General features: G+C 45.2%; 1 protein-coding gene across 1 annotated transcript in view; it reads left to right on the plus strand.

The window, feature by feature from the left end:
- Positions 1-9756: 9756 nt before the first annotated feature.
- Positions 9757-20301, plus strand: part of PAPPA (pappalysin 1) — a gene marked incomplete at its 3' end in the record, with an annotated part of 182185 nt that continues 171640 nt past the window's right edge. Inside the window, exon 1 of the mRNA XM_082492634.1 lies at positions 9757-10555. Coding sequence (XP_082348760.1) covers positions 10159-10555 — 397 coding nt within the window. The 5' untranslated portion in view covers positions 9757-10158. The remainder of the gene's footprint in view (positions 10556-20301) is intronic.

Genomic DNA, 20301 nt, shown 5'->3' on the forward strand with positions numbered 1-20301 from the left:
TGGCCATCCTTGACATAGTTGGAAAAAGAACAGCGATCACTGCAACCTGGTAGAAACTTCGCAGTTGAACATATGAACATCAACTCCTATTTAAATCCTTCACTTCTACTGACATGATTGGAAAGGGAGGCACCAACATGCCTATATAGCTCTTGATTTTGGTTGATTTTCCCCAACCTATACAATGGGGCTCATCACCCCACTCACCTTTAGCGAGAAAGCTGCCCGCATTCCCCCCAAAGTAATTGCTGTAAACTCTACGTACAACTTTTCCTATTAAAAGTTGGCAATACGTTACTTGCCACAAAGCATGCACTGTTTTGGAGCACATGACATTTTGAAGGCTGAAATATTGTGAATACTCCTAACAAAGTTGATTTCATTTATGAACAAAAAGCCTCCCTATTTTTCATAGTAGCTCTTCAGTAAACTGTTCTGACAACAACTCAAGTCTGATCAAATTAATATCAGTCCAACCTTTTTTTAGTGATGGACTGAACTGAAAGGATTTTGGTATCCTAGAAAGAGTTGCTAACCTTTCTGGGCAGGTCCTACAGCATTTAATAGCAAAGGGTACCTTCTTGTATAAATATTGTGAACTATGGAATTTAATGAGCTTTGTATTGCGCTATAGAAATGTACTTTAGAGAATTAATTTTGAAGTCTGTAGGTTTAAATTCATTCTAAAAATAGTATTGAATATGTACAGGGCTTTGTGCTTCTATGCCTATTTAGTTTTGGAGGATGTTTTCATGTATTATTTGGGTTTTCATTTGATGCACTTTTCTTTTTCCTCGTTCTTTTTTAAAGCATTGGTGGCAAAGGAATGAAAGGAGGCTATTTTTGCTACAGGATAAATTTTGATATTTCAATTCTAGTTTTTGCCTCCTGAGGAATTTTCTATTTTCTTGAGATTCTTAACCAGGTCATTCACGTACTCATCGGTTTAATTACCTGCCTTAGCAGCATGTCTGAGCTGCCATTTCAACAGTCCAGTCCATTTGGTGGGTCCAAATCTGCGCACAGATGTACTCGTGCAGTAACAAGCGGTTTTAAAACTAGGATACGTGAAATATCCTCCAGTACAAACAAGGTTATAGTTTTCTCAGATCCAGTTCTCTGCAGCTTTTATAGCTGTCCATATGATGTTTTCTGTTTTTCTATGCTCGTGGGCAAACAGGGTTTGACACTCAATAGTGAGCTGTACTGCATCAGAGAGATCTGCTACTTATCACTGGAGAACCGGGTATCACCTCAAAGAGCAAAGGGAATTTTTGAAAATCCTGCTAAATGCATTAACAATGAGCTGGGGATAAACTCAAAACCCTGCTTAGACATTTCGATTGAGAGTTGCCATACAACTGTAGACAGTGGTGGGTCTTGGCTGAAGATGTATTTATACATTAAGACAGATAGAGATGGATTTCACTAGTTTAAACGCAGCTTCAGTGCAGACAAAAGCAGTAGGGGGTGGCGGGGAAAGCACAGGCTGCCACCACCCTCACATATGGCAATTGTTTCCTATAATGCTTGCTATATTGTATTTATTTCACACAGTGACATATCACAGAAAGCCACCGATGCCAAATTCTTAACAAAAAAAAAACAAAAAAACCAACCTGTAGCTTTTAGTGAGGGCTGTCCTCCAATTTATTTGTGTTTTGTTGTTGGTTTTCTTTTTCCTTCTGCTTTTCATCTGTCTGGTTTCTATTTCCACTCTTTCTGTTCTTTCCCCCTCCGTTTTGTTTTGTCTTGTTTTGTTTTTTTACCGTATTTGAGGAATCTCAGTTGCACTGAGAAGCCTGGGAGGTATGAGTGGAATGTTTTGATTTAATACATCCTTGCCTGAACTTTCTTTTGACAAATCAATTAATATCTGTGGATTCTGGGGTCAGAGTACTGGGGGGGTATGGGAGGATGAAGCAGCTGGGGTGCAAGGCTGGTGGTATAAGGATGGGGAAGCGTGATGGCACGGCTGGGATCAGGGAGGGAAGACTCTGGAGCACTTGCTTCAGGTGCAAGGGGATGACAGATAAAGTTAGGAGATTTTTCAAATTCTGAAGCTAAGCACACGACTGGAAAGACTAGATATGGCAGGCGGTCACCTTGCTCTGCGCTGCCAGATCCTGCCTGCCTTGCTCTGAACTTCAGATTTAAGGTATAATCCGCAGTTTGGCAGAAGTTGGTTCGGATGCTGTTGCCTTTGGACTGAGGTAGGCCCCGGTGTCAACCTGGGGTAGAAGTTCGCCTTTGACCGCTGATCTGTGGGTGATCTCGAGGACCCAGGTCTGGCTGAGGATCAGAAGAAGCCTGTTGAGGCTTGCGAGCAGTTGAGTTGAGGACTTGACTTGGGTGCTGTGTGCTGTGAAGACAGGACAAACTGCTAAATTCCGATCTGCCGCTGAAGGCTGTGACGGCCTGGCTGGGAGGGTTCCCCACTTGGCTCCATACCTTGTGTGCATGGGACTCTGCAGCTGTGTTTTTCAAATGCCATTCAAATGAAAGCAGAAAGGGGAAATCCCGTTTCACTGGGAATAGCTCTCAAACGCAGAGAGAAGCTTTTCCTCTGAATTCTGTCTTTTGGCTTTCTTGCTGCAGAATGACACACAGTGTCTTTCTCTTGATCAATTTGTTTATCATTTGCTTGATTATCTTCTTCAATAGCAAGACACGACAGGTTTCTCTTGTTAATCCTGTTAGTACTGGCGTTGGAGCAGAAATTTAGTTTAGGAAAAACCTGGGTATGTTAAACTTTCTTGTAGATGATGCCTGTGAATACTAGAGCATGGCCTGATATGTTTGAATTTTCTAGATGATTCCTGAGCCATGTATTTCCATCTGTCTGTCTGAGTCCTGCTCCTTGTCTCTCCCCATGCATACTTACTGCCAGCACCACACTTCCCTTCTGGCTTTCAGCGCAGCTTGTGTGGCTCTTCTGGTGCAGTACCACCGTGTGCTGGCTGCGCTTTGGGGGAGCTGCGAGAGCAGCAAGCGGAGCCCTCTTCTCCATGCCCACCTCCTGGGCCCACCTCTGCTCCAGTGGCCGATGCCACCCTGCCCGAGGGAGACCACCCCAGCGCGTGGGACTGGAGGGCCACCCCGCCGCTTCTCCTGTGTTCCTCCTCTGGGACAGCTGATAATGACCTCTCTCTCTTTAATGTTTTAAAAGTGATGTATGGCTAGAGGAAAATGTCAGAGCAGAGTAGTGGAAGACTGATGACCTCCCATGTATCTTCTGAGCAGGTACCCAGCTAGCAGAGGCCCCAGATGCTGTTCCAAGGCAGCCCCCGCCCCTCTCTGCACCCATGCATGCTATTTATCTTGTGGGGAAAGCATTAGTAGGCCTAAGAGGATAGTTTAGGCTCCAGAGCTCACCCAGTCCTTGACCTCTTGGCTGAGACTTGCCAATGGGGCGGTGACTAATTAACAGCAACTGCAGTGGTGTGTTTTGTGTTGTGGATATGTGCCTCCTTGGGTGGAAGGTATTTGCTAATGTACCATATGTTTACAGAGGCAGGGGACCCTGCGTGACAAGCGGCCCCCGTCTTTTCTGTCTTAGAGTTGTTTGACTGTCTGGTGCTATCCAGTAAGTCTTTGGTTCAGTGAAATAGTCTTTTCTCCTGCCCCGTCACCCTCCGGATTTGGTCTTGGCTGTTTTGGGAGCCTGAGTACTCCTGTGCATCCCGGAGATGGATTTGAGGATGTCAGGGTGGGCTTGTGGGTCCCGTCATGGATACAGTTCTCCTGAGTTACAGACTGCAGTGAGGCAGCCGGAACAAACTGAAAATGCTCAGGGATGAATAAAGCACTGGCCCTGTGCAGTCCTCCTCCTGCAGGTCATAAACCAACTCCCAGTATCTGCAATCACTAGGAGATGCAAATCACAAGTTTTTCCCTTCCTGGCCAGTTGACTGCTTGTCTTGTTCACTTTTCCTTCCCAACCAGGTCTATTGCTCTTCCCCAGCATTTGTCCCAACCCCAGAAATACTGGAGGGCGTATAACCTTTGGGCGATATGGTTTGGGAACCCCATAACACATCTGGCATTCTGGAAAATCAGGGTATCACCTCATGCACTGTCCTGGGTTTTACCTGTTTTTTCAGGAGCAACATTTGATAGTTTCTCCTCTCGGCCCCTCAGAAATTCGTCATTGGGTAAGAAGCGCGGAAGCGATAGAAATAGTGTTCTGCAGTTCTAGGGTTTAGCATCCTGCTTTCATCTGAGGGTCTGGAATCTCTGGGCAAACAGACTTTTAAAACAGGCATCATTTCAGTCTCCTTAAATGAGAGGGGAAAGTGGGACAAAGAGTGTTTGTGTTCTTGTTGGGGTTTTAAGCCTGTCCAAAAGGGGCAGGGGTCTCCAAGCAGGACTTTGCCCCAAAGAGGGGCAATGCCAGGAGGGTGTGGGGAGGCTGCTGGGAGCTCGCTCCTGCCGTGGGCACAGAGGAGAGCCCCTCGGCCGCCCTGACGGTGTGGGGCCGGCTGGACATGGTGCTGTGGGCACTTGCTGAGACCCAGGAGGTCCTTCCTCCTCTCAGTATCTTTTGCTTTAGGCTGTGATTTTGCTGCCCCCATCAGTCTGCTGGTTTAGGAACCTGCCTCCTTTGCCTGCGCGGTGCTCTCCCGCATGGGGATGTGGCCCCGCAGAAGTGAGGGGTAAAGGGTCTGGCCCCAAAAGTTGCCCCGTGGGACCCACTGGGGCTGGTGCCGTAAGCCTCGTGCGTCCTCACGGCTGCATCTTGGGTCGCAGGGAGGTGGGCTTGGAGTGGCGGCTGGGCACCACGTAGGTGAGCTCTGTGGTTGGTCTTCTCTTCACACTTTAGCAAGGATTTCATCTGGACGGTCCATCTGGAGCACCCAGAATTACAGTACACAGCCCAAATTAAAATGGACCCGCTGAATTAATTAGCATTTACATGTTTTAATTGAAGAGGAAGAACGTGCCCCATTGCTTACATCATCTGCCATGTCCTTTTGCTCTCACCACAGTGTTGTAGAACAGAGATTATTGCCCCACCCCCAAGAATGTATTTCAAGAATGTGGTGAAAAATACAAAGAATATGTAACTTTTCTGGAAATACGATATTTCATGAGGGAAATTTGAAGGATAAAGTAACAGAATTCCAGGCGAACAGGCATCAGTATTGTTAGGAAATATAGCTCTCTGCAGGGCAAAAAAGAGTGGTATGCCAGGTTTAAATAGGAATTTATAGCTGCTGACTGCAAATTACCTTATAAAATTACTGATACCTTCATAAAGTCATCAATTACATGTTTAGTCTTGATTGTCATTTATTGCACTTCTTAATTGTTCAGTAAACTTTTCTGGATTAAATGGTGTATTTCAAATTGACGTGAAGCTGTTTTATTGATGTAAATTAGCGTAGTGTGTGTTTTATGTATGGGACAACTGGGGGACCAGCAGTAGAAGAGTCTCTTATCCACTAATAAAGGCAATGTAGTGCTGCTGTTCTGATTGCTGCTCCAGTTAGCGGAATTGTATGGATTTATGAGTGTGCAGGCAGTAGTTATAAAGGACCCTTAAAATCAGGATTGTTGTTGTATGGAGCGCAACAGTAAAGGCAGCACAGACTTCTAATCTTTTGTCCTTCTTAAAATAGGAGGAAGGACAGACAGAGAAAACACTTAAAAAACTGGCGAATTTACACTGAGTCCAAATTAGGCCTTCTGTTAAACCTTTTCCAAGACAGAACATTTTTTTATTGTTGGCTTTTCAGTTATTAGCATTTCTGCGTTTTCTTGGGCTCGCGAGGAGCTGTAGCCACGTTCCACCCAACACAAGCCCTGTCCCACTGTCGTGACACCAAGCGAGTGGTTCTATCTGTCTCCGAAGAGGTGCTGGACTTCATGGGATTCGCAACCCAGAATGCCCAAATCCCTTTTTTCTTTGAAGCTATTCTCGGCTCTTTGGGTTTCATTCCTCACTGTTCTGTGGAGGCAGCGTGATTCCTATCATACCATTGTTGATTGCATAAAATATTCCCCGAATCCAACACGTTGCATTAAAATCTGGTGTCTGGGCCCTGTCTGATTCTGAACAGAGTAGCTGTTGGATTGCGTTTCAGTGATCCTCAACCCAAGCCAAGTTCGGAGAGACTTGATTGGGATATCGGTGAGGGGTAAAAACCATGTAAACCTCTGCTGTGATTGATGGAGTTGTGCACAGCGAGGACAAATATGTACAAATACTTGCCCGAAATAGTAGGGCCTCAATTCAGCTGCAACTGGCAGACTTTGCAGCTCGACTTTCAAGAAACATTGTTTTTAATTGACCTTCATATGAGTAATCTGAAGAGCCAACGCTGCTTTTCACAAGGAGAGTTGCAAGCGGTGGAATCTCCCATCATATGTAAAATTAGTAATTTTGCTATACCATGAGTGATTAAACCTGACCCCCAGGGAGTCAAAAATAACGCTGTGTGACTTCCTTGCCTAATTAACACAGAACAAATGTGAAAATGTGTACATTACAGTAAATTGTGTGCTAATTGGCCTTAGAGAAATACTAAGTACAAGAAAGAATTGGGCATATAATTTCAAACATATTTGAGAGGTTTTGCAGTCTGCTTGCAAATAGGGGGAAAAAAAGTCGAAATTTGACAAAACCATTATTTGTTATGATTTATTCACTCAGCTCTAGTCTTGAACCTGGGAGTTATTGGCAGCTTCGGCTAAGATTCCTGCTGAGTATTTCTACTTATAATGACTGCATACAGCATGTAGCTCAATGCTATTTTTTTGGCATAATATCATAAATATCTATTTTAATTCTTGTCTCTCTATATGTATCTAGGGTTTGGTACTTTTTTCCTTTTACTTGTGAAAATACCTCTAAATGCAGGACAATATCCTGCTCCCTTTACTTAGGAGAATACTCCGCTCGAGTTCAACAGGAGGATTATTCTCCTTGGGTGGAAGCCCCCCTGCCAGAAGGCCCGTACATCACTTAAGTACTGGCTTAAGCAGAGAATAAATGTCCATCTGTGCAGGGTAGAATTTCATCTGTTGTCAGGGAAGTTAGATCTGACCCACAGACTTAAGGAATCCCAGATTTACTCGCTATTCCTAAAATCACATCTCTTCCACTCTCTGCTCTTTGTCACTCAGGACTCAAGAGTTTACGTATCGCGTTTTCTTTATGCTTTTGCTGTGTCTTAGAAATAAAACCAATTGAACATGTAATTCGTGCTCAGGAGGTAAATTCCATCTTTTTGTACTTTCTTCTGTCTTCCCTGAGTACAGAAAGCTGAGCTTTGGGCTCTTCCTTTGGAGCGAGAATAGCCCAGAACTCGTTACTGGAGTTGCAGTCCGATGCATCGAAGTGTTGCGTTTTGGTCACAGCGAAACTCTTTCTTTTGCCAGTAATATTGTAAGAGATAGAAGGTCAAAGATGTTCAGAATGAAATGGTGCAGTGCCATCAAATGGAAATGTTTCAATCATTTTCTTTGATGATTTCAGCCAAATCTTAATGTCCTTAAGTAACATGGTGATTTCACAGAATTAGCTTTTTCCCCTGGCAAAACTGGAACCCGCATTATTGAAGTTAAAGAGCCTGCTCTTCCAGACTGGACGTGGGCAAAGTTCCCGGGGACTTTGGGGGAGTTGTCGGTGGAGAAAGCAGTATACCCGGCAGCAGGGCTCTTCCTGGTGTAGCTCTTATTTGAAGTTGAACAGATTCGCTTTACATTTTTGAATTTTTTGTCTGATTTGCACTGTCCTCTGTGTATTAGATTAGAATAGTAAAGTGCAGTACTTGAGCTCTGATCTTAAATTGTTTCTGCCGAGCAGGCACGTCCGCAGAAGTATCTTTTTTTGCATCCCTCTGAGGTCTTGGGGACATTTATGGGAGTTTATACCGTGGTATAGTTTGTTTCCTAACCGACAATTTCCTCTTGGTTGTTGAGAGGCTTAATTGCTTTGAGGTCTTCTGTTAAAAACTTTGTAGAGGTTGCCAGTATTTTGGGTCTTTCTTGTAAGTGGAGCTGTCACGGAGGGACGGTCTGTATGGTCAGAGAGGCGGTGGTCAGCTGGAGTTCTTGTGGGCTTCTGGGGGGACTTTGTGGATATATCCCACATCTCTGAAAATGCCAATTGTACATTCTTGACTGTTTGCAAATTAGTAAGAAACTGGAAAAATATCTCTCCGATGCTTTGCAAGCATGCAACAACTCTTTCTCATTGAAAAATTTACTTTCATTAATTTTATCGTGTATATTTTAAGTGTATGTAGTCATAACAAACTTGTACTAATAGGGTAATCCGCAAAAGCAGAAAGATTACAGTCCCAGGAAAACTCGCTTGCGTGATTGCTGTTAAAAGTTAATAGGAAGGTAAGGTGTGACAGTCGTTAATTCTGAGATGGAAGAAGAGGATGATGTGGGTTACAGGGTTTGGGCCTGAAGTTGGTGCGATTTCACTTGGTTCTACTGGACTTCTGAGCGGAACAGTGGTCTGTAGATTCAGAGCGTGCTACTGCTAAGTCATTTCCACTTATTAAGTACTTAGAAAAATCCTTTTTGTTGCCATCAGGGGGAGCTTTTGAGATCTTTCAAGAGTGAAAAAAAATATTAAAAAAAAAAAAAAGAAAGGCGAAAAAAAAGAAACGTCCCAGCTCAGAAACAGAGATCTACAAACCAGCAAGCAGCCAGAACCTTACCTGTGGCTACAACTAAGCCAAGGAAACCAGGGGAGCTGAATTCCTTAGACTGAAAAATTAGCAATATTGAGAGAGGATTTTTTGACTCAATCCACCAATAAAATTAATATTTTTTTTTTTTATTCTTATTATTATTTCAAAAAACCCAGGAGTCTTTGGAGCATTCAAAAGCCAAATCCTGCTCTGTTGCTACAGCTTCTGGAAGGCAAATGCTCTTCAAAAAGCTTCTCTCCTTTTAGCTTCTGATGATTCGATGGGGACCTTTGATGCAACATTTGGATTAGCTGCACACAACTGCACTGAGGGGGACCACAAAAGGGGGAGCCCGGCTGATTGCATAACTTTAAGAAAATAATAAGAGGAAAAGAAAGAATTAGAAAAAGAGAGAGAGAGAGAGAGTGAAAAAGAGAGAAAGAAAGAAAGCAAGCAATTAAAAAAATATCTGAGACTCAAGTTTCAAGACTCTTTATGTGCTGCAGAGGAGCATAAGGTTTACCAGCAAAGTGCAACGGGGAGTCTGAGAGGAGAAATAGCTTTCTCTTTTGCCAAGAAAAAAAAAAAAAAAGGAATGTGTGTTTTGGACTGGACTGAGAAAGAAAGCTGGGGAGATTGCAAAAAGGGGGGTGCAGGATTTTTGTCACATTGATCCATTCATCTCGATTGTCTTTAAAAAATAAATAAGAGGGGGGAAAGTGATAGGGGGGAAGAGGAAGAGAGGAAAAGAAGGGGGGAAAAGAAAACAGCAAAAGTGTTTGAACCTCTGGAGCTATCTGCTCCTTCAAGCTGATTGATTAGTCATGATCCCTGCAGTTTTAATGGGAATCATTCAATTGGGAAGGTGGAGCACCCTAGAGTAGATTAGCATATTCTTGTTTACTCATCTTCTGAGGGGCTTTTTCTCTTTTCTTTCATTTTGTGGAGAAGAAGGGAGGGGGGGAGGTTGGGGGGAAGGAGGGGGTTGTGGCTTATGTTATAAAGGAGGCCAAAAAAATAAATAGATTAGAGCATCTTTTGGGGGGAGGGAAATCAGTGGGTCTGAGTCTTGGAGAAAGCTGGGGGGGGTGTTTTGTTTTTTTGTTTTGTTTTGTGTGTGTGAGAGAGTGTGTGTGTGTGTTTTTTTTAAGAAGAAAAAAATAAAGGGAAGAAAATCCAGCAGAGAAAAGAAGAGAGAGAGGAATTCCAGCTGTGGAGGAATAGAGGAGAAGAAGACAGATAGAGGAGGAAGAACAGAGAAATACATTTCAACCAAGAAGGAGTTTTGATTTATTTTATTTTTATTTGTTTTAAGGGGAAAAAAAATCTATAAGCAGGAAAAAGAAAGAAAGAAAAAGAAAAAAAGAAAAGAAAAAGCAACTGAGAAGGGTTATAAAAAGAGCAAATACCAAGAAGGGTGAACAAGAGAAGAAAGTCAAGGCAAGGAGGAGCCCAAAGCTGGCAGATCGGGAGGATTTGCAGGGGAGAAGGGGGGGGAAGATTGGAAATGCAGCTCTGGAGTTTGCTGCTGCCTCTTGCGCTTCTCTGTACAGCCCTAGCCAGTGGACCCGAATGTGGGATGGACGAGCGCTCCCGCAGGGCAAGAAGGGACACCAGGCACAGCCGCCAGCTCCGCTACACGGCCCCGGGCACCTGTGCCACCAGGTTAGCCCGAGGAAGGCGCTCCACTGCTGGGCTGGAGCCTGGGCATGTCCCCCGCAGGAGGCAACAGCGGGAGGTAAAGGACGAAGAGGAGTCCCTTACCCCGAGCAGGGCGCTCTATTTCAGTGGACAAGGTGATCAGCTGCGGCTGAAGGCAGATATTGAGCTGCCCCGAGATGCCTTCACTTTGCAAGTGTGGCTGAAAGCTGAAGGAGGACAGAGATCTCCGGCTGTCATTGCAGGTAGGTAGTTCGTCGTGCCTGTGGCTGCAGCATCCCTTTTACGTTTCGGGAGCCGGCAGAACAGCCAGCTGTAGGCGTGCGTCTGTGTAGTATATGTGTGTGTACATTTAAATGTGCGTGTGTGCCTTGCAATGTACATTTGTATGTCAGTGCATGTGGAAACGTGCTCGACTGCGTTTATTATGTATATGTTTGGTGAAATCCTGGAGCCGGGCAAACTGTCTGAAAGTGTTTGCTCGCAGAAAAAGTTATGTAAACTTTTACATAGGGAAATGGCAGTATCCTGGGGAGTTTCTCTGTTTCTGTGTGTACGGATTAAGGTGTGGAGAGGAGAGGGAGCTCTTATGGTGGGTTTTTACCTAGTTTTCAGGTTGGAAAACTGTAAATAGAGCATTTGAAAGTAGCTCGTACGTATGTATGAAAACAAATGCATGTGTCTAGTGTGTGGCTGCAAAGAAATGCATATCTAAGGTCCTTATGTGATTTCCTTAGTTTTATTAGCTTTTTACTGTACTTCTCTGTTACCTTCTTAGATGCAACGTTAGCATGTGGTTTCCAAAAAGCTATAAAGGAACTTTTGGCTATTGTGAAACCTCAAATGAATCAAATGAGTTTATGAAGTTCCCAGCCCCTCGGCACTGGGCTCGGGCTGGGACTAGCACTGCAGCTAGAGGATGTGTTGAGTATTTTTGTCTCCCCTTAGCAATGGCAAGTGTAACACAAATGATTGTAAGGTCAAATAGCTCCATAAAATCATTTAGTACTCAAAGCAGCTACCAGTCTAAGCTGTCTGAGCTGAACAATAATGAGGAATATTGCACTTTTCTTATTTAAATTTTATGAGCCCATCATGAATTTGGGTCCTTTCCCCCCCTCCGGTCGCTCCCTCTCCCCCTCCCTCCCACCACCTCCCGCCCTTTCCCCGCTTTAGTGATAAAGTGCAGTGAAGTTGTGGTGAAATCGGATACTTTTCGGAGGGTTACAAACCCTTATAAATGTCGCCACATCCATCTTTGCTCTGAAGGAAGTCATAGAAAATGGAAATGCCCTTAAAAAAAAAAAAGAAAACAAGTCAGAAAGAGAAGCGGGGGGGTGGGGGGGGGTGGGAGGAAGACATGTTTTACAGTTCTTTTGGCAAGGAGATTCCCTGAAAGTACAAAGTTTCCATGTCCTAGGATGCCTTAAAGAGACAGGGAGGATTTCCCCTTTCCCTTTAACTGGAGTCACTTCCTACCAGAAGGCAGCGGCTGCTGGTGCCGCTGGTACGGCGGCTGCTCCCCCAGCCCAGCTCGCCTCTCCCTGCCACCCGGCCGTCTTCTCCTTCTCCATCGCCATCTCCATCGCCGCTGCCCCGTCCCTGCGCGACTGACCTCTCGCAAGAAAGTTGCTTTGTCCTAAGGAAAACAAAAAACTAAGATGAACTCAGCAGTGCGTTTCCTTAACTTTCCCCAGTGCCAGCGGCTCTGCGCGCTCGTGCGGAGGGGGACGCGGTGTGTGCGGGGCTGCCGGGGCGGGCAGGGGACGCGGGGCATGGGCTGGTCCCTTTTGCCTTCAGTAGGACAGGCAGATGAGTAATTTCATAAGTGAAATAGATTACTACTCGCTTTATTTCCCCTGGCTGTCTCATACTCCACTCTTCTGGTTCCCAGTCTTAACTTAAACCCCAGGGCTCAAAGTGCTTCTCTTTCAAGTTAGGAAAGGCAGAATTTGGGTTTACACGGATCTCATCAGTGGCAAAACGCGGTCAGTGTGTTTTTTAATGTGTTTAATCCAACACCTAAGACTCCGTGTTTGTCTTTGGTGCAAGTATCTCTAATTCACGCAATAGGGAACCCAGACAAACACACACAAAGATCATTTGTAGTAAAATACTTTAATTGGACGGGGGAGGTTGGGTTGTTGCCTGTATAAAACACTTGACCCATTTTATGCATGGAAATAACATTCTGCTGTGAAAAATGAAAAGAAATGCCCCAGTTTAGCACCGCAGAGCTTGCAGCTTAGCTCGGGAGGACTTTGTGATTTTTATTTTATTTTTAAGCTCCCCTTCCCCCCCTCGCACGCACTCTTGAAGAGGAGCCAGGTTTGGCTCTGTGTGTAAACACCTGGAAGAGGTCCAAGAGGAACTCACTCGGAGTATCCTCCGCACACCACAGCCTCCCAGACCTGCAGCAAGCTTAGGGAGAGATTACGCTTCCCTCAATGAGGAAATCAAGGGTTCTGGCTGCCAAAACTCTTGGCTTTCTCATTTTCACTGTTTGGGGATGTGACAGACTCGGGAGCCCTGTTCTGCTGTTGAAGTTGCATCTGTAGGACCCCACTGAAATCAAGAGCCCTTCTGGGTGTTTGGGGGGGGCAAGGACTGGGTTAAATTTGCTGACAGTGCCAGAAGTGAGTTTCTCCCCAACTTCCATCCCAGCCGCAATGTGGGAAACTGTGTATATCTGAGGCAGAGGGCCGGACTGACTGGAAGACACCTCTTTTTTGGAGTCGTCCTTGTATCTTCATCTACTTTCTGCCCCCACCCTCTGCCTGCGTTGACTGCTCCCCTTCCAGCCCCCCTTGCTGGCATATAAGTAGTCACTGCAAACCATATAGGAGCTACATGTGTGCCTATAGGGGAAGCCTGTTTGTGTCTGTTAAAAATCTCATGTAGGACCCAAGTTGTTATCAGCTTCTACGCCTGAGCCCTGATGTAACGGAGCTCTTCTGCTAATCCAGGCTACAGGAGTTTCTGTTTCTGTCTGGAGCCAACTCTCCTTACGTCACCCTCTGCTGCAGTATTCAATTTGTTTTCATAAATGGCTAATTTTACAGCGCTGTTAAGTGGGTTCGTCATTGTGCCGGGCCATGCCCTGTCTCTGATGATAGGCAGTCCTCGGTGCCAGGCTCTGCCAATTTTCACGCTGGTTGGCAGTGATGTTATTGCCGCCCTGTTTGACTTCGCTGATATCTGTTCTGGCATTTGTCAGGGAAAGCTGTTGGGAAACTAGAAGTCTGACCCATTGATCTGTGTTACGCAAAAGCTCAGAAGCGTTTTCGGAGCTGGGCTGTGCTCCGTTTGTGCGGCTCCCGCCGTGCGGCTCTCCAGCGGAGGCAGCTCTCGGCTCGTGCGTACTTGCCTCCCTCCCCGGGCCGCATAGTTCTTGGACAAACCCTCCTTGGATGTGCGTACCTACCACACAGCACAGTACATCCCTCTTACAAACACACACACGTGCGCATGGTATTAATCATTCAAGTTTGTGCGCTTTCCCCTGTAGAGTTGTTGAATGCATCTCTAGTTGTGAACGAAGGAGTTAAGGTCCAGACTGTAGTCAAGTTGTGCCATGCAAAATAAGACGCTTCAGAGCACCGTTGACCTTGCTTCTGTTGTAACCAAAGATATTTCAGTTCTACTGTGGAAATGCAACTCCATCCTAAGAAACAGGATCCTCCTGAGTCCCTGTCAGTTGTGTTTTCTGGTATATGGCTCAGGAGCGGGATAGCTCATGTTTTCACAGGAATGAGATGTTGACTCTTTCCTGGCTGGGAGCGGAGAGGAGTGGGATGAATGATCGGCAGCGGGAGCCGGAGTAAGAAGGCGTGCCTGCTCTGAAGAGTGAAAGTTATTTGTGTTTTGTTTTGGGTTTTTTTTTTTTCCCTTCCCGGTTTCATTCTTCTCTGTCTCTGTTCCTCTGCCTGCCAACAGAGAGCATGATCCCAACTTAAGAAAGCTTCATATGTAAGGGAGTGCCTATGTTTTCCCAACTTCAGTCCTTGGTGAACATAAAACTGCAGCAGAATCCAAAGAGAAAGAAATGCCAAAATCAGCACAGTGGAGCTCACTGAAAGCCACAGCTCTTGCATGTCAGAGACTGAGAAACATCTGTGTCGGGGTCCAATAATTGGGCAATTATAAAGATATGTAATTGACACTGCGTAGGTCTGCTCCCTCCACAGGGTTTAAAAATATATGTTTACTTTTGGGGGTTAATTTGGTTCCCTTCCGAAGTTTTGGAGTCTGATAGTGAATTAATACGCTTCAGGTAGAATTGGTGAGCTGGGTCCTGTCCCCGGAGCTGATCCTTGCAGAGGATGTGTTAGGAACTTGAGGACATCTTCAATAGAGGGTTTATTCTGAGTTTCACCGGCATTAACATAATCGGTAGGTAGATAGTGCGGCATTTTCTTGTCTTCAACAGCCTGTTCTCTTTTAATTGCATGAATTTTCTTGGTTTGATCTGTAGTGAAGTACTGCAGTGAAGGACTATAAAGTCAAACGTAAAGCTTGTAGTTCTGTCGTTTAATTAGTGCTGGCGTGTGCCAGGTCCCATGGTTATGGACGTGATGGGTGGAGTGGCGTTAACGGCTGGACCAAAGTGACAGGAGCTTGAACACCTGCCCAGATGCTCCTTCAGGGTGACAAGCCTCCAATGCGCCCTTGCTGGAGGCTACAGGTAGCTGTGTGGTGTTGGCTTCCCTGGAGACGGGTTCAAACGGTTTTAGCCACCTCACAGTTACGGCTCTGGATAAGGCATGACTAATAGGCCACTAATAGCTTGTCATTTACTAAATATTTGCATGTGAACGGCACATTTCCTTCAGCCTGCAGAAGCTGGGACAAGAGTCAGAAGCTGGAAGAGAAAAAGAATTTTTCTTTCCGCAAGACTTCCAATTTTAACTGGTCTTTTGACCAGCTACACACTGGAGTCAGAACAGCAATTAGAAGAGAGTTGTTGTTCTTTTTCTTTTCTTAAAGGACTTACATGTAGGCTGCTCTGATTAATAAAATGGTAATAAAAGAAAGAGGGAAATTTGACTGTGTGCGTGAAGGATGGTAAATTTAGATTCCTAAATGAGGTATGGCTGTCTCCTGCAGGCACTGAGATGTGTCCCGGGCTGAGCTCACCTCTCCAAGCTTCGTTTCAGCCTGATTTATTTCAAGCCAGCCTGTTTCAGTTAGGAAAACTCGCGTGAGGCAGAAAGCAAGCGGAGGGGATGGTGTTTGGAGAGCGAGCGGGAGCGGGGCTCTCCGCAGGGATTTGTGGAGACGTCTGGAGAAGCACAGAGCAGAGCTGCGGCGGGAGGGCCTCGGTGAGGGCGAGAAGCAGCCCTCGGAGAACCTTCGCACGCTAAGCCATCACGGAAACACAGACCTGGTCGGTGATTCGGATGCCGGAAAGTTACCGCATCAGGTTGAAGCCGCTCTCCGGGTCCCCACGTCGCCTCTCCGCATGGCACCAGGGGAACGTTGCAGATGGCCAAGGGGATCCCGAGGCCACGGCCGCGTTGAACGGAGGCGGAGGTGCCCACAGCCACACGTGGCATAGTGAGGGATGCTCTTGAGTCCCAAATCCCAGAGGTCTCGCTGAGCGCTGGAGCAGCTGGGAGGAGTGACGCTGGCTCCCTGGGGACCCTAACCCCAAACACCCCCAAGAAGGTAGGTGCCTCTCACCTTTCTCGTGAAGAACAGGACAGGTCTCTGCTTTCAAAGAAGCCCTCGGAGTCTGGTGGTGCTGCTCCCAGGAGCTTCGTGTGCTCGTTAGCCTTTGCCAAGGGCGGGAGGGATCCTTGGCCGGGTGCGTCGAACAGCAAAGAGCCGAAGCGCCGGCGGGCACCTCCCTGGTCACAGGGGCCTGACCCCGGCTAAACACAGCAGGGGCCCGCCAGCTGGGTGGAGCAGGGATTTTTGGTGGAGAAATGCCGTCTTTGGAGCCCAGGTCTGGCTGGCTGAGGTGCCAGGCTCCTCGGGTCTGTCACAAGAGAGGTGCAACCCCGATGCCTGCCTGAGCGGCTTTAACACAAAAATACTGCGGGACCAACGGGTTTTAGGTGCTCTTAAGACCGGGGGATTAACTGAGCGCTTTCACCTTGGATTTCCATTGCTCACGCTGGCCTGAGCCAGAAAAAAGAGCCAAAATATAGTGGCTTTTTTCAAAATGACATATTGAAAAAACAAAAATAAACCCTTCTATGACTGGGGTCAGCTGAAATGTTCCCGTATAATAGTTTTGCTTCCAATTTTAGCCATTGTTTTTTCAGCTCCTCTTTTCTGTTCTCTGATAGAAATTATAGGAGCAGAAGCAGAGAAGGGACCACCTGGGTTGCCAAATTCAGTCCCCTGCAGTGTCAGGAATATAACAGCAGATAATTAGTCCAAACATTCACAGAATATCCACTTTGTAGGTTCTGATATAGCACAGGCCACAGAAAATTTCCCAGTGCTCTACTATAAACCAAAGATCTTTAGCTAAGACCAAGAGTCACCACTATAATATAAGACAGGAAAAGGACAGATTGACATCATCTTAAGTACCTAAGATCCAAAGCATCGGTTTAGAACAGTGCTAACTATGAGAAAGAAAACCATTTGCTGGTGAAAGATATCAGCTTTCTTATTTTCAGAAAGTTAAAAAAGAATCAGGTGTTTTGACAGTTATGAAACTTCTATTGAAAATTTAAGTTAGAATATTTGCCAAAACTGATCCTTTCCCACAGATAGTCTGTTTTGATTAATTTCCCTTTTTCCTGAGAAAAATATTTTATCAAACATTTCCCACCCTTCTCTGGTCTTAGTCTGTGTGGCAGTTCCTACGTCCCGTCGTAGTAAGAATGAACACATTTGCTTTATTACACTTGTTACTTCTTCAAATTTTGTATTCCAGATTATTTTGAAAATGGATCAGAAAAGTCTTGTTTGACCAAAACCACCTACGTTTTTCTCTCAAGTATATCAGCTGGTCTAATATAATCTTTTCCTTCATTTAGTCTCCTCTCTCAGTAATACCAAATTTTTCATCTAACACTGTCTTTACACAATCAGTGCATATTACTCTTTCTATTTCAAATATGCAAAATATATTGGACTTTTTTATTTCCAAGGCTCTGGGTAGTTGCTTCATGCATTGTTCTGAGCACAGAACAATTGACTGTGCTGTCCTTTTTGTTTCTTTGGTTTTTTTTCCCCAAAACGAGACTTCTAAAAATGAAGGTGTACCTTTCTTCTGACCTTGTGTTGCTCTATGGGCATTTCCCTTCCTTGGGGTAGCTGACATCTGGATATGATTCTTAGTTTTATTTCGGCTTTCTGTAGAGAAGAAATGCTTGATTGTTCTGCTAATTTCTACTTGTCCCTACATTTCTCTTCATTTTCTCTGGTGTGAGCATGCATGCACATACACACACAATTTCCAAAGCACCTTTGATTTTTTCCCAGATCAATAGAGCATTTAAACTCCAGTGATCAAGGAAGAGCAGCTTGTTTATTTCCCTACATACTCTGACACAAGTGGCAGATCTTGTAAACTGCTTTGATTTGATGTTAGTGCCTATTATAAAGTTTACTCTCCCCAAAGCCATCCATGAAGTCAAAGTACTCTTACTCTAAACACGAGCAGAGCAGAACTCAAAAAGGCGAGTTAAAAAGAGAACAAGAGTGAATATCTTATCCCAGAATTTTGGTTTCTGCTGTCCTTGTTCACAGTGATCGGAACAGTTTGCTTAGTTGAGGGTTGTTCCACGTCCATAAGGTTGCCAGCGCCAAGTGAGAGTGCAGTATGTATCATGGTTAAAACTGTGAACAAATGCAAGTCAGATTGTCCCTTGGTGGGAATGGGGACTCATTCACGGTGTTAGATTTAGGCAGGCAGCATGGATTTGATCCTAAACCTGTTAAGATCATGAAAAGATACCATTGACCTCGGCTGACTCTGGCTTATGCTCTGATTTCAGAGCATCCCTCCACTGCAGCCTGGAGCCTTCCATGGGCCTTGCTTTAACATCCTTTATTTTGCTGTCCTTTCTTGCTTTGGATACAAGAGAAGAAAAATTGCAAAGCTGTAACGTCAGAGAAGTTGGCCAGGGGAAGGGGACGTGTTTATTTTAGTTGGTTTTGCTATACTCCAAATCCCACTTTGGCCTCTGTCTCTTTCAACCTTTCTCTTCTTTTTTTTTATTTTTTTTTTTTTTTCCTTCCCAGTATTAAACCGAGCTCTTACTCAAAACATGCTGTCCGGTTTTCTGTTTTGCTGGGTGATGTAAGTGTGTAACTTTCCCATCCAATCCCTCCACCCTCTCTTATCACCATCCTAGTCTCAGTTCTTTCTCTCCTATCTGGTGTCCTCGATTCCCCCGTCTTTCCCTTCTTCCTGCTCCGCACCGTTGCCGGTTTCCTCCTCCCTAGCATGCCTGTGCCGCGGGTAACCTTGTGCTCTCTCTAGTTCTCATCTTCTTTTGCCGCGGGAGGGTGGCGTCCCCTCCTTGCAGACCAAGGGTGGCCACCAGGTTGGTGGCTTCAGCCAACTGCTGTGGGAACAGAGGGTAAGCAGGCTGTGTGTTTGTGTGCTCAGTCAGGCATATGCTCATGCATATTTTCCGGGAATTATTGATATTGTTCTGTTTAATATCCATCCTAGCGGTACACAAACAAGGAGCGAGCGGTTGTTCTCACAATTAGGGAGTGAGGGTGAAGTGAAACTGAGAAGCATCTGGAACTGGCCTGGTGAAGCAGCATCTGAGAGATATGATACCAGCTCGTGAAAGCAAAAGGATTGCTGTGTTAGAGAAGAAAACCACTCTGTTCTTTGCTGATTAACTCCTGGGGTCTGGTAGGCTTTCCTTGAGTCTTCCCTTTGAGTGATACTTTGGGCTCTTTTATCTCTTCTCCTTCCTCCCCTCTGCTGTGTTTTTCCTCCTTTTCCTTATCTAATTTATTGTCTCTTTATTTGCTTTCCCATATGGATTTCTCTCCTCTGACCCATCTTCCCCTCCCTCATCTGATTCCCGGGAGTCTTCTGTCGTCATGGAATTGGGAGAAGAGCAGCCCTGTTCCTGACACCGAGCATCAGCTGCAGGCTTCTTTCCTGCTTCGCTTTCTTCCTTGCCTATTCTCTGCTGTTAGTGTTGGAAGCATATTCACAAAGATCATCCATTGGATTGAGGAAAGAGATCTTATCACCATAATTTTGTTTGTTTTATTTAAGACGGGGAAAGAAATGGAAAGGAAAGGCCTTCACTGTTACCAGTGTTACTTAGTTTTCAATGTAGGTTGTTGGTTTTTTTTTCTCCTGTTCTAATGTATCCTAGTACAGTTCTTTTTGTTTATTGTTGCAGTAAGATTGCAATTTTGTAGTCCTGATAACTGCCCCAAAACATCCTGCTGCTGGTGGTGGTAAGTTTCTCAGGCGTGAGAGAACATTGCCCTTAAAATTGGGGAAACTGAGGAACGGAGGGATGCTCTGATTTGTCCAAGATTTGGAAGTCTGTTGGTGACAGAGCTAGAAACAAATCCCAGCAGGCTTGGCCTTTTGTTAAACTCTTGGGGTTTTTTAGGGATGATGATAGTTATTCCTCAGCCTGGGTTGTTTTCCATGTGAAGTCAATACACCCTAATTCCTCTAGGATGTTTCCTTGGAGCTGCTGCCGATTCTTCACTGGGTAACTGTTGTACTGAGCTGATGGTGGTTATGAAGTCTTTCACCTGCTGTCCCACTGTGGAAAGCACCGGTAACACGAGGGGACGGGTGAAGAAGGCATTTGTGACATGAGCTCTTTGAAGATGGCAGAAAATCAGACGGTCTCACCTAGACGTGCTGGTGAGGTTGGAATCAGCATGAATTATCATATGTCTCAAGTGGAACAGCGTATGCAGCCCATAATGGGAGAGAAAAGCAAATATCACTGAAGCCCCTTAGTTCAGAGTGCTCTTATTTAAATTTGAATACTTTGATGTTTTTGATACATCTGTACATGGATTAATATATTGA

This window comes from Vanellus vanellus (genome assembly GCF_965231255.1).
Source record: "Vanellus vanellus genome assembly, chromosome: 18".
NCBI classification, from domain to species: Eukaryota; Metazoa; Chordata; class Aves; order Charadriiformes; family Charadriidae; genus Vanellus; species Vanellus vanellus.